This window comes from Merops nubicus, unplaced genomic scaffold (assembly GCF_000691845.1).
Source record: "Merops nubicus isolate BGI_N331 unplaced genomic scaffold, ASM69184v1 scaffold13025, whole genome shotgun sequence".
NCBI classification, from domain to species: domain Eukaryota; kingdom Metazoa; phylum Chordata; class Aves; order Coraciiformes; family Meropidae; genus Merops; species Merops nubicus.
Genome location: NW_008609018.1, coordinates 33,294 through 49,744, shown reverse-complemented (window position 1 = coordinate 49,744; position 16,451 = coordinate 33,294). Strand labels below are relative to the sequence as shown.

At 43.5% G+C, this 16,451-nt stretch overlaps 1 protein-coding gene across 1 annotated transcript in view; it reads right to left on the bottom strand.

Annotated features, from left to right (window-relative positions):
- Positions 1 to 16,451, bottom strand: part of PGBD5 (piggyBac transposable element derived 5) — a 35,650-nt gene that overhangs the window by 12,005 nt on the left and 7,194 nt on the right. Inside the window, exons 3-4 of the mRNA XM_008940467.1 lie at positions 13,248 to 13,382; positions 827 to 1,007 (exon numbers count right to left, since the gene is read on the bottom strand). Of these exons, the coding sequence (XP_008938715.1) occupies positions 827 to 1,007; positions 13,248 to 13,382 (316 nt within the window). The remainder of the gene's footprint in view (positions 1 to 826; positions 1,008 to 13,247; positions 13,383 to 16,451) is intronic.

Genomic DNA, 16,451 nt, shown 5'->3' with positions numbered 1-16,451 from the left:
TTTTTTTCTCTTCCCAATGGGATCTTTCTACTGCTGATCCTGCTCTAGCCCAGAAACTAAATTTTCTTTAAAAAGAAAAGTAAATTTGTCAGTTTAAGAATGGTCTTGAATGATCATGAGCACCTGAGCATGGATGCTTTTTAACAGGCTCTTATGACACTTCTGGTGTGGCCCTGAAGGTGTCTGTGTGATACATTAGGAGAGATGTCTCTGCTCCGTCTAGGCTTCTTTGCCTGCCTCTCCCCAGATGTACTGCCAATGCAGGAGAATCCCAGCAGGTGCTGGCAAAATGTTAGCTGCTTTGCAGTAGAATCAGTAAACACCACCCCCCCCCAGGGCTCTAACTGAATTTACCACTGAATAAAATGCCATTCAGAGAAGTCACATCTTTAACAGACATTGAACCAGCAAGGACTTCTAAGGCACACCTTTAAAGATTCATCCCATCCTTAGTCTCTCACAATAGGACAGGAAAATCACAGGTAGCTAGGAAATCCTTTGAAAAGTCCCCTAGGCCATACAGGAGATTAGACCTCACTTTTCTAAGGCAAAGAACAAAAGCCAAGTCTTTAAATAACCTTTTTTAAAATGTTTTTACATCCTCATTTTTAACTTTCAGAAGATTTAAAGAGGAAGATTTAAAGAGCAACTTAGAAAGACCTCTGTATAGTACCTTCCCATTGATGAGGACTTTTCTTAGCGATAACCAACTTATCTATACAAAGAACTGAAATATCAGTGAAGCCTTTGGGAGTTGCTTTAATTCAGTGGCAGAAGACCCCTAGGTCTGTCATCATTAAAAACCAGCGAATCACCTGATACACACCTTGCTTCTCAAATTCTTCAAAGAGATTCAGGCTGGTAATGCTTGGGCCAGTGAAGATGATGTAGTTCTTCCCAGAGGCATTCTGACAAAGGTTTTTGGCCACCATACTGTGAAGCTGTGGTTTGTTCTTCAAAGCATCCAGCCCGTCAACACCACTCCCTTCTTTGAGATGGACATAAATCTAAAATGAGAAATGGTAAAAAAAGTCAGAAGGATATAAGGAATCCAAAGGGAAGAGATGCAGTTGCTAACATACCTGCTCAGCTCAACTGGAGACAAGACGAGGCTCAAGGCTGCAGATACTTTTCATAAACTGCTAACTAATCTAAAGTCCCTTTCAAGGGGCTGTTGCTCTAAAACCACTTCAGGTTAGCTGGCACAGCTACCACTAGCATCCTTCACCTCAGCTTAAGGGCTTCCTGAGGTTCTTGCCACTGCTGTGCTGTTTAAAGACCATTTGCTTAGCAGGAAAAGGCTCCAGCCATAACTGAGATTACATGTTGTACAGAATCTGCATAGGTTTCAATGCTGCCAGCAAAAGGAGAGCATGGGAACTTCAGTTTCAAAAACGGCCCCTACAAGAGGACCAGAAGGAAATGGCTCATTAGCTTCACTGCAGTAATATTCAGATTTATTTCTGTTGGCAGCAACCGTTAGGCCATGACGCAAACGCATGAGCACCCCCACGAACGTGAGGAGCCAGCAACACACACGCCCCACCAGCCAGAACATCCTCATCAAACTGTCCAGGCACAGCGCTAATTCTTAGATCCTTTACAGAGATCAGGATTTGGAGACAACCCACCAAACCAGACTGAACCAGGAAGCAGGGTGCAGCAGAATATGCTGCCGTTAACAGGGAGATGCCTGGCTCATTTGTAGCAGGCTGCAGCAGCTCCAGCCTGCACTGTGCTACAGTGCAGTCCACATCGCTGTGCATTTCAAGAGAGCTGTCACCATCATCTATAGGTGGACGTCCATGTTTGTGTTAGGAGTGTGGGAACATTTACCTCTTAGTAAAGTGACTATAATTAACCAAACACAGTCTCACCGACTGAAAGAGCACTGAAGTGAAGCTATTGCTTCATTCCTGTAAGTGATCCCTCTAGAAGAGGAGTCTTCTGCATTGTCATGCAGGGGGAGAAAACATATAACCCTTCCTTTGTACACAAGCCTTCGATTTTGTTTCACTGACAGTCTTTTAAAAGCGTAACTTTCACCCAGGTTGAACACCTATTAATATCAACTAGGCATCTGACCTTCATCTTGTTCTAAAAGTCAGTAGAAATAACCTGCTGGAAAGAGAAGTGAGAAGCAGAAGACACTGTGCTCAGTCATTCAAACAGTACTGTAGCACCATGGAACTTGTAAAGATTTAAACAGATAAAAATGCAAATATTCTGAAAAATTTGCTCAGGCCCACCTTTGTGACTTTGGCTCTGAAATACTCAAATGCTGAAACTTCCTCAGTATTCAGGGACAGGGAAAAGGAATTTGGCCTTCCTTGTTGGACCGATGTATCCACAACGAGCTTTTGTTAATCTTGCTAGAGACCTCAACCATCCAAAACATGGAGCATTGCTTTCGTGTATATGCATCTGTTTCTCTTACCAACACACTCCTTCCTAAAGGAAAGTCCATTAAAATACTCAGAGAACAAAAATGCTCACATTTGCCGTGGTGCTCCCAGTAACTCATATCTCACTGATCTCAGAAAGGAACAAAATTCAACTGAACAGCTTCTCCCTATTCTAAATGGGGTATCTCCCAGCACTGGTATTCTAGATATAGTGATGTAATATTCCCTAGGAACTCATGCATCATGGAACTGATCCCAGAGCAGTGTGTTATGTAGGAAACCTGTGGGAAATGAGATTTGTATTTTGAAGTAACTGTCACGTCAAGGACGAATGCACACTAATTCTGAAAAGAAATACAGTATTTATTTAAAGGAAGGCTTAAATATATATTACTTAGCTTAAAAAAAAAAAAACAAAAAAACAAAAAAAACAAAAAAGCCCTTTTTTGATAGAATCAGTTTCCAGATGAGGACAAAGGCAGGAATGTTTGTAGAGTCTATGATCATGCCCCACTCACTTTTGAAAGCTGCCAAATTTATGCTTTCCCAAATGCTATGGCTGAAGACCCGCTAATAATGATAAGTCATTTAGTTTATTAATCAGGGCTCCAGAGAGCATCTTAACATTGGAATGCATACAAAGGGTAGATTGTTCCAAATTTACAGCAAAGGTATTTCATGATTATTGGCATCAAAAGTAAGATTAGGTTACTAGTATGTCAGCAGAGACCACACATCAAGTGCTGAAAATCCGTAGTCAAGGCAGCAGAGGCAAAAGATGCAGACAGATTATTTTTGACCTTGGATTAGCAGCTGAACTGAAAACAAAGCAGGAATCTCTAAGTCTAGGAAAGTGTCCTACACCTTCGCTCCCCTATTGCAGTAAGTCTTAGCTGACCGTGAGACTCTTCCGCTCCATTCTCACTTCATGTTCCCTATAGAGTCTCCCCCAAGGGATCAGACAGTCTGCTGGTGAGCCAGGTGGTCCCTTGACATGGGCTGGTTTGGGTCTGCAAGCAGCTACTTTAAACTGCATGCCCATCATGCAACTGTCTACTGAGATATCACCGGTTTCCTGTTAGGATGCTACATACTCCATAGGTTTTGCTAGCAGAGTTCCCTGTGCACTTGGCACCCTCCCTTTCCTCCAATGTTATATATATATCCCACTTTTTTCTCCTTGGGCACTTTCCTGCCTATCCAAGCACAGCCTTTGTTCTTGGCACAATTTTTCTTATTTTGGAGAAGCATTCTTCAAAGCTTTATCATGCTCAGCTCTCTTGGGAAGATGGGTGGCAGCAGCATAATGTTGGAAGGCATTAAGGCTGCTGTGAAACAGCAGCTGGGTACAGACAACTGGCAAAGGCATAGCTTCCAAGATCCTTGCAAGCGCCTAGGATCCCATATGGCCTTTATTTTCCCTCTCCCTGTCCTCCCATCAAGCTTATGTCATTCTACCTCAAATCATTAAGATCCTGCCTACTGAAGCCCACAGCATTCCCCCTCCCTGTTCTGTAAATGCGTTAGAAGCAGTATTTAACAGTTACCAGCCTGCAGAAAAAGCTGAGTTGCCAGAAATTGGCTGCAAAACCTTCATAGGCACATTCAGAAGCTGGTCCCCAAAAACATTCGTTAAACCACTCACCAGAGCTTCTGGTTTGATCTGTGACAGCACTATAGCTTTGTGTCCTTTCCATGTGCTCCAAAAGCAAAAATGCCATCAGAAGGACCGGCTCAACAACTGCTGCTGGACAGCAGATGAGGGTGATGGCAGCAACACCCTCTGCTTCCACAGGTGACAGTCACGGCAATGCTACCCAGACATCTGCAGAGATCACTTTTACTGTGCACCTTCTTCCAGTGGCTACCGATCCACTTGATCTATGGCACCACATGGGACAACTCCTACAGACATAACATCATTTGTCTTAGGAGGCAACTGAGGACTGAAGGTCTTTATTCCGCGATGCTCAGAGAGAGGAGGAGCCTTCTGTAGTCATCCCTCAATTCTTTTCTTATCAGAATGGCTACATGTTCAATTCTGACATCTTTCTATCTAACACAGCCCTACTGCAGCAAATACTTCTTTAGTCCAACATGTTTTAATCCCATGTGCACAGTACCAGCTCTCTCTTCATACACTGTTTAACTCATCCCTCAAACTCTACTCTCCTCTGCCTTCCATCTCCATGCAGCACCTTAATGGTCTCTTCCCATTAAAAGCCTGACAGTAAGAAAAGACCTTCACAGTCTTTGGCTCATCTTTCCTCCCACCTTCAACTGCTTCTGCCTCCTCCCATCACAAACGCAAAAGCAGGCATCAACCAATATGCCTGAATGCTGGAGTGACAGAATATGGGTGAAGACTGTACTGAGCTCTTCCAAATCAAAAAAAAGAACACAAACTGTTCTGGAAAGACCATTTACCTACACAGAGGCAATAAAAAAAGACATCACATTTTTGAGCAGGAGATTTCACATGGTGACAAATGAGAGGCAAGTCAATCACCTGTCATTCAAAAACTCAAATCAAACATGTTCAGCTAAAGAGGAAGACTGTAGAGAGAGTGCTACCAGAGGAAGGAAGGTCTCAGAGTAGACATCTGTGCTACAAGCCAACAGGAATTTCCTTGCTCTGTGCTAGCAATTTACTCAACAGAAAATTCATGTGGGAAGTTCATAAGGTCTCACTAGAAACAGGGTAAAAACCTAAGCGCTGAGGAACAAAAGCTGCATCTTGACTGCACATTTAAACGTGCCCTAGAAACTAAAATATTGGCAACTCTGCTCATATTCAAAGCTCAGATGGCAAATTGAAAGCACTTGTGAATAGCTCATCCCAAATACTCCACATTCATACATAATTGAAATACCTCAGGGTACAATTCTCAAATGAAATAGATGACATTTGGAAGAAAAAAAAAAATGCCAGGAGTAGTAATAAACATGAGGAAGATTTTGAAGGCTACATTGTGCAAAATATCTCACAAAGGGCAGACCCTAAACAACCACAATGCAGAAGCCAAGATTTAGATGACACAGTTATAAAATCAAGAGAACAAAGAATGGTATTTGTCAGACATTTTGGATCCTGAATAACTATTGAAAAAATAACTTCATTTTTTCTATAGACTTTACAGACAAATACTCAATTGCCGATTTCTTGCACCACTCTTTAGATGCTGCCTCACTGTCTTCCCTTCTCATCCTAAAACCCATATTTAACTGTTGCTGTTACCATCACTGTTGGGAAACCCTCCACCCCTCCAGTCTGACCTCAAACATTCAGCAGCCCATATTCCCCCCTTCTTTAATGCCCTCCTCTCAGCCAGCTGCCCTGGTTTTGCCTGGGATAGACTTACTTTTCTTCCTAGTAGCTGGTACTGTGATGGGTTTGGATTTAGTGTGAGAATAATGTCGATAACACACTGTAGTCCTAGTAGTTGCTAAGGACCACTTATCCAAATTTAAGGAATTTTCAGGTTCCTGTGCTCTGCCAGCAAGCAGGTGCAAAAGAAGGAGGGAGGGAACACAGCCAGTAGTCTATCCTGGTAGAAACCAGAACACTGGCTTTTAGGTCTAGCTCTTCCTCAGCTTCTTGGCACCCCTGAAGGGGCTCTTACCAAGACAGGATTCTTCCTTTTTTTCGAGCCTCTCTTCATTCTCTTCCTACTCCTCTAAAGGATACTTTGAAAAGAGCATGCAAAAGACATGGAGCTTTCCTAATGTGTTCCTAGCTAACTCTTGGGGTTCCCTACAAAGCTCTTTCCTATTGGTCTCCTTAGCTTTTGTAAGGCCAGCCACATCTACATCCGGCAGATTAACTACCTGCAGCACCTCCATGACAAACCGTTTTTTCTTCTTCCAAATACCTAAGGACTGCCTGGCTCTCCTTTCAATTACTGAATTACTGTAATCATTCTTCTTTTCCCTTTGGCCTCGCTTCAATGTACCTTCAGACAGTGCTCCAACCCAGAGATCACTTGCCTAACCCTTTGCTTTGACCACGTCAGCGTTCTGCTGGTTCCCTCTTCTTTGCAGCAACAAATGAAAGCAGGGCTGGAAAAAGGCCTTTGTGGCTTAGCCCTCCCCATGGAGCTCTTCCTAATCCTGCTTCCATTTGCCCTGTGAAGCCAAGCATCCAACCACTGATGGCAAACAAGGCCACATTTGCTTCTTTCCATGCTGCCCTTTCTCCTGCCTGGTTGGAAATCACCATGAATGTCTGCAAAGCTCTTTCTTTTTGCTATTCAATACCTTTCTTAGAAAGGATGCAGCCCCCACAATGCAATCACTAATCTGTGCACCAGTGCTGCTGCCTCTTCAAGCTGCTTTGTCAGGCCCACTCTGTGTAACTGGCAGCCCAGCTCAGTTCCAGGACTGATGCCTCACTCTGGTGCCACACAATTCCACACCATTGGTTCAGTTTTTCTAAGAAAAATACTGTTGAGCTGTGAGTGAGAAGATATGTAAGGCATGCAAAGCAAGAGAAGTAAAAACTATCAGAAGCACTGTAACTGCTGAGGGGATAACATGTAGCTCAAGGATGAAAATACATAAAAAGTGTATAAAATCTTAAGATAAAAACAGCAGACGACAATTCAGTAATATCGAAGACCCAGCTCACTTCCAAGGAAAACAGGGCTGACAACAGCCTGCCCTGTGCAGGCTCTCTGGGAATAGGGAGCACACTGGTGCCTCAGTGAGTTGGTGCCAGTGCCCTGGCCAGGAAACGGGTGCTGTGCCCGTGCCCTGTGCAGTCGCTGCCCAGCTGAAAGGTGCCTGAGCTAAAGTGACTCGCTGTGTGAGGCCCATGCCTCCCTCTTGCCCTTAGATGCTCAACTCGCTAGGGCAGGGATTGTCTTTTTGTTGTGCCTACGGTACCCAGCACAAAGGGGTGGGATCTGTGAGGGGGGAGGCTCTGGTGTGTTTAGCCTCCTTCCCCAGGCAGAGTTGCACAGAGTGAGAACAGTTGCAGAGAGGAGACTGCTACACAGGTAATTTATCATCAAAAACTTCAAGCACTGCAGATAGGAACTAAAAAATAACATTCATTCTCATCTGAAAATAGACACTAGGATTGCATGTGAACTATAGGAGACATCTTTGCATGAGGCCTCATTTAGGTGTTTGGTTTCTCCATTCATCTAGAAACATGGCAAGATTGTAAACTCCACAGAAATTAATGGGGCTGGCCCACCACGCAGTTGCAAAACAACCTATCCACTTAATCACTGAATCATTAAGGCTGGAAAAGACCTCTAAGATCATCAAGTCAAACTATCACCCAACACTACCATGACCATTAAACCATGCCCTCAAGTGCCACATCTACACGTTTTTTGAATGCCTCCAGGGATGGTGACTCCACTACCTCCCTGGGCAGCCTGTTCCAGCGCCTCGCCACTCTGTCAGTAAAGAAATTCTTCTGAACGTCCAATCTAAAGCTCCCCTGGCACAGCTAGAGCCCACTTCCTCTTGTCCCATTGCTAGTAACCTGGAAGAAGAGACCAACACCCTCGCTACAACCTCCTTTCAGGTAGTTGTAGAGAGCAATAAGGTTTCTCCTCATCCTCCTCTTCTCCAGACTAAACAATCCCAGTTCCCTCTGCTGCTCCCCGTAAGACTTGTTCCCCAGACCCTTCACCAGCTTTGTTGCCCTTCTCTGGACCTGCTCCAGCACCTCAATGTCCTTATACTGTGATGTCCCAAACTGAACACAGTACTCAAGCTGTGTATGCCAGTACAAGTATACACACTACTCAAGCTGTATGTGCCAGTACTCAAAACTGGCTTTTCATTGAGATCTCAGATTCTCAGATGCTGAAAGTACAGAACTGTATGCATTAAAAAGCCAAGAGCCTTGTGGGAGCCAGCAGAAGAATGAAGATAGGTTTTTCCAGCCACCAGTGACCAATAAATGAAGACTATCAGATTTCCTGGGATCCCCTCCCAGCCAAAGCCTGACCTTGAGAATCTCCTCAAAGCAGCTGCTACGTCTGTGTATTCCAGATGCAACTGTTCCAGCAACAGAGAAATTACTAGGGCACTGCTTAAAGAAGCCCAAGGGCTCAGAGTAATCTCTAAACAGAACTTAGGCTGAACCACCACCATTTCTGAGCAGCTTTATTAAACAAATGCACAGATGGCTAACACTCCTGAAACACTGACCTTGAAAACAAGTTTCACTCCAGGCTTATTTACCCCTCCTTTTCCCAGTGACTGCATGCTCTTAAGTGGTGTGTTGTGAAATTATAAATTCTTTGGGGCGCCATCTCAGCCCCCCTAAATTCTGGAAATAAGTTCTTGCTCCGTAAAATCAACAGTGTTATGCAGTATTCAAGCCAATTTTACTTAGACTGTTTGAAATCAAGAATGACTACAGCGTTTAATATAAAACCATGATGTTTATATTGTTTGGGGGGGTTTTGCTGCAATTGAGAGCTCTGTCTCTGATTTGAGGAGTGACTTCGAGACATCTCCCTTCACTGAGACTGCTGCTCTTCAGGGAGAGAGCCATTTCTTAACTTCTCATGAAGGAGCCACCCTGATCCAGGTTACACTCTTTAAATATTGCTACAGTGCAAGTTGCTGATTGCTTGGGAAAGTGGGAAGAGTCAAGCTGCAGAGACACAGTCCTTTTCCTTAATCTGTTCTGACTCATCACTTCTTCAGGGGAAGCAATGGAAGGTGGAAACTCAAACTCAGTCTCAGCACACAGATCTAAAGGACTTCATAAATCCAAGAGACATGTTTCACAGGGATATTAGTGAAAACGAAATGTAATATTGCAAGACCTTTCTGCCAGTGAACCAAGCTCCCAGAGTTGGGGGAAGGGAGGTGGTGTGGGAAAGGAAAAGCATCCAGAATGGTCTCAGAGAACGAATTTCATCACAAGGAATAAGAAAGGATACACACATCCATAAAGTCACCTCTTCTCCGCTATGAAATCAGGGTTTTTTTAAGCAAATAATTAGGTTGATGAGCTAATTCCATTACCACCTATCACAGTAATTAATATTGCCTGACTGTCCCTTTGCAATGCTCTGTAGTACTGCCTTCCATTTTGTTGATTGATGGCCAGAGACTGTCTTTAGGGTTATGTTTGTGCTGTGGGCCTGTGGTTCAGGACAAGGCACTATGGGAATAGCTCATCCTGCCTGATCCCCTGTGGGGTTCAGTGCATGCCATCATCTTCCCATGCTTCCTTCTCCTTTTGCAAAATTACCAGAAAACCTTGTGCAGGAGGAGTTATGCAAGGATTAGGCATCACTTAGTTACTCATGACCACCCTCATTCCTTATGTGAGCCACACAAGAAAGGGAAAGAGTGCAAGATGTGTCCTACCAGGACAGAATAACTAGCCCTGATCAAATGTTTGGGAACTCTCAGCAGTTTTTGATGATCTCTACTGCTATCTAAAATGAAAAAAAGTCCTACCAATTATATTTATCAACACCTCTTATAACCAACTGTTCCTGACGTTTTGATTTAAATAGGATGACTTACTCAGCAACTACTGTCAGAAACAAAGAAACACTTCTAAGACACTGTGTTCATTTAAAATGCAATCAAGATATTCAAATATTGGTTTGAAAAATGTTTTAGTGACAACATATATGTAGGAAAATATACTGGAGGGTAATGAGGAAGGCAAAGAGAAGATGGAGCAAAGAGCAACACCTGAGGTCCTGTAAGCTGAGTTTGCTGTTCTCATTGAATTAGAAAGAAAGGAACAAAAACGCTCAAGCCCCCTCCTCTTGCAGCAGCAGCTGCTGCAACCTTCATGTCCAGCATCAAGGACTGGTGAAAAGGCAATAGCATCAGGGCAGTTTTGCTGTCTACTTTGCAGAGTCAGCTCTCCTGGAGCTCTTCTAATCCTCTGAAAAGTTTTGTTCATGTTCCCAGCTTCTGTTCATGTATATTAACTTTGTTTGAAAGATGTGTCCTTCCTGCATGCTCCCACTTGGCCAGCTGACTGTGAAAAGATACTCAGCCACTAAGCTATTCAGTGCAACAAGATGCTTTGCTTGAGAAACTCCAAAGCAGAGATATGATCTGAAATTGTGTATCCACCTTAAAACATAGACTTAACTGTCAGGGTGGTGCCAGGTTATCTGTATTACGTAAGACAGAAAAATAGTCTAATATAGATACATTATTTATATTATGCCTATATAAGTCTATGCACCTTCTCATATCCATGACCAATATTTGGGTTTTACGCCACTTCTGTTCCACTAATGGCTTATTAGGCTGGATTTTTAACCAAACACCATTTGCTTAAAAAAGCAAATGAGGAGCGATCGAATGGAAGTATTTACTCAAACCAGACAAAGTGATTCAGAGATTTGTTCATGAGAACAAGAAGACAGAGGAATCTGGGGAGTCAAACAGCTAAAACTCTTAACATAACTGCCCTGTGAGCTGCCAGCCAGGAGTTATCCACAGAGTAGCTCAGCACATGGCTTCAAAACACTAGTTTCACTTTTACATTAGGAAAGCAAACCAACCAACTCTTCTCATTGTAGGAAAAGCAGATCACTGGGAAAACTGGGATGTTCTTAGATGGAGATTTTTTAAATGCCAGGCTCATCATTCAGGTTTAGAGGATCTTGCGTTTGTCAAGAAGCTTCACAGACCTCTTGAGTTTTCTTCCATTTGTAAGAGACAGTCGTATGTAGCTCATTTTCCTCTTCTGCCTGGTCTGATTCACCTTTTCACAGATACATATTACTCAGACTTTCGAAACTGAACTAACTTGATTTATTAAGTGTTTATAGTCATATTTTATCCTGAATAAAATTACTTCAAGCTGTGTATACCAGTACAAGCTGTGTATGCACAATACATGTGGAATCAAAGGAGAGAATTTCCAGGCGGTACTACAGCATTTCTACATATTTCCAACTGTGTGCTGTAAAGTTTTTCTGATAGCAGACAGGTGATAGACCAGCCAGTCCTTAACTGTTGGGTAACAAGTCTTTCCTTCATGGAAGCAGTTTCACAAGAGATGAAGAGGAAGTTATGTACATGAAGGGGGAAAACATGGGATTATCTTCTGGTGTAGATGAATTCTCTCCACACATTAAACTCAGGGAGGAAAAACCCAACAATCTCTGTTTTAATAAGTAAATAAACCAAACAACTATCACATAAGTGCACTGGATTCTGCAAGATCCCTCATAAATGTGGCACATTTATGAGCATGAATGTAGCATTTCAATGATACCATGGTTGAAGATCTCCATCCTCCCCAGACTAGGTTTTTCCATTTTAGCATGAATATTGTTGTTCCTGCACATTTTTCTGCACCTTCCCTAAGGTCCCACTCACCCAATCATTTTAGTATGATGATAATTACAGCCAAGTCATGGAATTAAAATAGAAGGCAGCTGTTAAGATGATCCTGGACGTCATCCGGATGCAAGTGAGGCATGAGTATCTAATTCATTAGGGGAGCAGGAGGATTAGGGTGGTGCTGAGCATCTATTCTGTTTGATTTGACATTCCATTAATTTACTCTCTCAATGGACAGGACGGGAGATGCAACATAATTATAGCTCAGAATCTGAAACCTCTGGCATGTCTGAAGGCTTATTAGTTTGGTGGCAGTTGGCTGCGGGGAGAAGAGCAAGAGAGATGAGCAAACTCTGTGCTTGCTGTAGCCACTACCCTTCAGTAACAAATGGTGTGTGGGACTGGTGAAATTCACCTTGGAGGTGAAGGACACTGTTTCTGTGTAGCAAATGACTTTCCAAAAGCCTTGACAATGGAAACTTCCAAGGACGCTTCACACAATGAATCTATTTTGTATGGGACAAAACAACTGCTTCAAAACCTGGATGGAAGATGTATGATCCTAATTTTTTTCCTACAGAGAAGAGCGTTACTGAAAATGCCAACCCTTGTTCCCAGCAAGCTGCTTCTTGCATAGCAACCCAAACAGTCATAGTGATTCACAGATCAAATTTTACTATGAACAAATTTTCAACCACATCAAATCCACAGACCCTGCAGTTTTGACACGCATTCAACCTGAGCAGGCAGCACACACATCTTACCTGCACCTCTGAACTGCTGCTCTGGAACATGCAGGACACCACATTTCCACAGAAGCTCTCAGGAAAAAGAAGTATCAGAAAGTATCTACCTCCTCACCTCTAGGTATCAAAATAAATGGCCAGATTTTTTCAAGAGTTCTCAAAATACATCACCAGCTGGGGAATCAGAATTTGAAAAGTTGTTCCCAATCCTTTACAACATTAAAACCAAACCCTTTATCACATCTCCTACTCAAGCTCATATCTCACCTGGAAGTCACATCAGCTTTTATATCTTTGGTAGAGAAGCAGAGGTGTGAAAAGAGATGTAATAGGAAAGCCTGCTAATATGTTTCTCACAATAAAATGGGCACCTTGATACCATATTGATTTAGCCTACAGAACACCACTGGCTCTCACACATGCAGCGTTACACTGAGAGAGAAAAGCTGACTCGTTAAAGATGACAGAAGTCACAGTACCTAGACATTTAGATAAATGCAGGATGTACAAACAGACAGGCCTTTTAACTCCATTTCAATTGAATTAGCTTAGGGCTGGCAGTCAGATGGTCAGTATGAGAGACAGGCACCCACATTTAAATCATACAACAAACAGAACACCAAGAATTTATCATCACCAGCCGTCAGTCTAGTACCTGCAGGGGTCAGAGGCCTGCTGCATTCAGACTGCAGCTCCCAGCAAGTCAATGAAGAGAAACGGCTGTTACCTTTGGTCCTGCAATATATTTAAGTACCTTCTGGAACTGAATCAAGACATCTGAGGAGGTAAAACCCACCTGGCAGATGAAACCAGTGGATGAGCACTGCCGAACCCAGAGACTAAATTTCCTCTTTTTCCTCTTGCGCAGCTCCCTCTCTGTGCATGTGGCAATGAAAACAGGATCCTCATCAATCAGGGGCTCGTGCAGTACCTGCAATTGGCAAGAAAAGATGAAGGGGAAAGAAACAATACACAATTGCTGAGAAAAAAAAAGCTGCTTTAATTTTGTCCAAGGAAATAAAATCCTTGCATTGTGCTTGTGCGCATCACCTCATCCAAAGGAACAAACCCACTTTTGTCCAATGCTTCCATCCAACAAAAAAAGCAAAGCCTGGCCAAGCACACTTCACTGTGGATGGCTGCTCTACACATGGTTGGCAAGCATTGTAAGGCATAGCTCTCACTTCTCACTATTAGCTACAGTTCAACATCCCTCCAAAAGGAGATGGGGTCGGGGGGAGCAGGGTAGAGATTGTTAGCAGCATTCTTCTTTAGGCTTCATCATCAGCTTCATCTTATTTGGCAGAATGTCTTCCACTCAAACATCCCCTACAGTATATTGTAAGGTACACTCCTTGGTTACAGCAAAGGAAAATACACAGCAAAGAGGTAGAGAAGTTAAGGGAGAAAAACATTTTCTGTTGCCACTTAAGGTGATGAAAAGACAGAAAACATTCTTCCTGGTGGCAGAAGCTTCAGGGAAGCCTCTCTTGCCTCAGGAGCTGAAAAATTTGGCAAAAGGGGTCAGAAAGACAAAGGACCAGAGGCACGAATAGAAAAAGACAGGGCAGACTGGAGCAAGTAATAGAAATTTGTGAAAGTGAAGTAATTTCTGCATTCTGCATCCAGATGACCTAAGTGGTTCCCTGTTTCTTATAGCTGTTTTGTCACACTTGTCGCCATTAATTCATCAGTAAGTCATCAGGTTTCACACGCTAGAACCCATTTATATAACAGCCCTACGACCTCCTTGCAGCTCACAGGTAGCTGTGCATAACATACACATCCCTGACTGCACAGGGAGTTGTCAACCAGGTCACTTGTGAGAGTACAAATGCTTGGAAACTGTTGAAAGGTCTCAGCTGGCGAATGCTGACCAAATTCAGACATCTACATCTAACTCAGAGCAAGTTACTGCAGGTTCCCCTCCTAGTACAGGAGGGGAAAGCAATCTCAGCAGGCCATAATTTGTACCCTTTTAAAGATGTGTAAAATAAGTCAGACGAGTTACGATCTAAAGGAGACCATTCTTTTCCAGTGACCATCACCCCAAGAGGCAGGCTCGGTTACTGGTATCCACAATGCAGAGGCTGTCACCCTCAGACCAAGCCTTCCCACATCTGCATGTGTGCTGCTTTTGTGCACATCTACGCTCAGGCAGTGGCAGAAATGAGAGCAAAGCTGCACTAAACCTGGGAGCGATGCTCGCGGAAGAGAGGTGGTGGGTGAGCAGTGAGGCACCAGCACTGAGCAGCTGCTGGCCTCCTGAATACAAGATGTTGTGTTGATCATTGCTCTGTCAGCCCAGAATAGGCACCCGTGCCCTCCCCACGCAGTGGCGGCTCCGCACTTTCATTTGTACGCGCTCCACTTCTTAACAGCTCATAAAACATTCACAGGACCATCCGAAAGCCCTCTTGTGAGATGCTCAAATTATAATCCAAAATGCAGATGCGAGCACAGAAAACTGCACACAAAGCTATTTGTTCTTAAAGCTGCAGCTGTCCTGTTTTCCCACTGGAGCCAAATCCTCTTCTTCTCTCAAGGTCCACATGAAACACCGCTCCTCTTCCCAAAAGCCACCTGGGGCATTTCACACATCCACCTGAGGGAATTCCAACAACTTTTTGCAAATATTAAATGTGCCCTCATTTGTTTTTGCCTTTCTACCTCTTCCATGCTGGGAGGCACACTTCTTCCTCCCGCCATGTGGGAGGACCACATCCCTTGAGATGGGGTTGGATACACTGTTAAGAATTCCTCAACTTCTGGAAAGGCCCTCTTACCTGCCAGATCCCACTGAGTGGTTTGGTTTAACTGCTGGAATCTTCCCTGCTGGAGGATGAAGAGCAGCAGTAAGAAAAGGCATCACCCGAGGGCATTTTTTACCTTCTCTCATTAGCTCAGCTCCCTCCTCTGCACCACAGCTCTCCTCACTACTGCATCCTGCTTACCCTTCATACTCTTTCTGCCTTCTAAGATGACAGCAAGGCCAGTCAGCCTTAAATTTAGGAAGCAAATCTGAATTTTAAAAACCTCATCTTCCTCTTCTCCCTTGCCCATGCTCAGCCCACCTTTCCCATAAGACCCAGAGTTTCCACTCCCTTCGCTTATCCTGAATGTTTAAGTCATTCCCATTTCTCCATAAGAAGACTAATGTTCCATCAAAATCCCTGCCGAACTGTTGGCAAGATGGAATGAAAATGGAAACAGAATAGGGCAAGATTTGCTGTTGTGCAAAGAGGGAGTATGGACAGGCAAGGAAACTGAAATGAAAATCCTGGAGCTTGCTCTTCTTGCTTCCTCCAGAGAGCACAAGGAGACAAGTGTTGTCACCACTCCGTATGCAACCACTGCTTCAAAAAGCTGTAAAGGACTTTGCAAGCAAAAGCCCATCCATGGGCTGTGCCTGCTGCTGGAACAGCTGATTCCCATCTCATTTTCAAAGGGGGCAATTTGTTGCTTGTGGCACTGATATGGTTTTCTTCTGACAAGTTAGCCCTGTTGCCACTGGCCAGCCCTATTACTTTCCTCACCCTACTCCATTCTCAGTCTCCTTGCTCCTCCTGTAGTCTCATATCCATCTCTTTGCTAAATCCCCATGCAAAGCAGCATTTGCTCATTCCCCATTCTTGCTGTCACCACAACACCCGCTTTTCCAGAAGTGAGCTTATTGACTCCATGCCATATTCTTTCCTACTTCTCATCTTCCTAGATAAAATTCTACTTTCAGGCTTAATTGACTCCTACCTCTATTCCTGGCCGCCTCTTCATTGTGTTTGACTCACTCCCCAAGCCTTCCCTTCTTCCTATTCTGAATTCCTTTAATACAAAATATCTTGTGGTTTTCTTCATAGAAATCATCCCCATATTCTTCTCTCAAATCCCCATTTTTTTTTAAGGTCTAAGAAGCTGCTCATCTAGTTGCTTTGCTCTTGCACAGCTATCCCACTGGGTATTTTTTTTCCCCTTTTTTTCATAGATCTCTGCTAGATCTTGC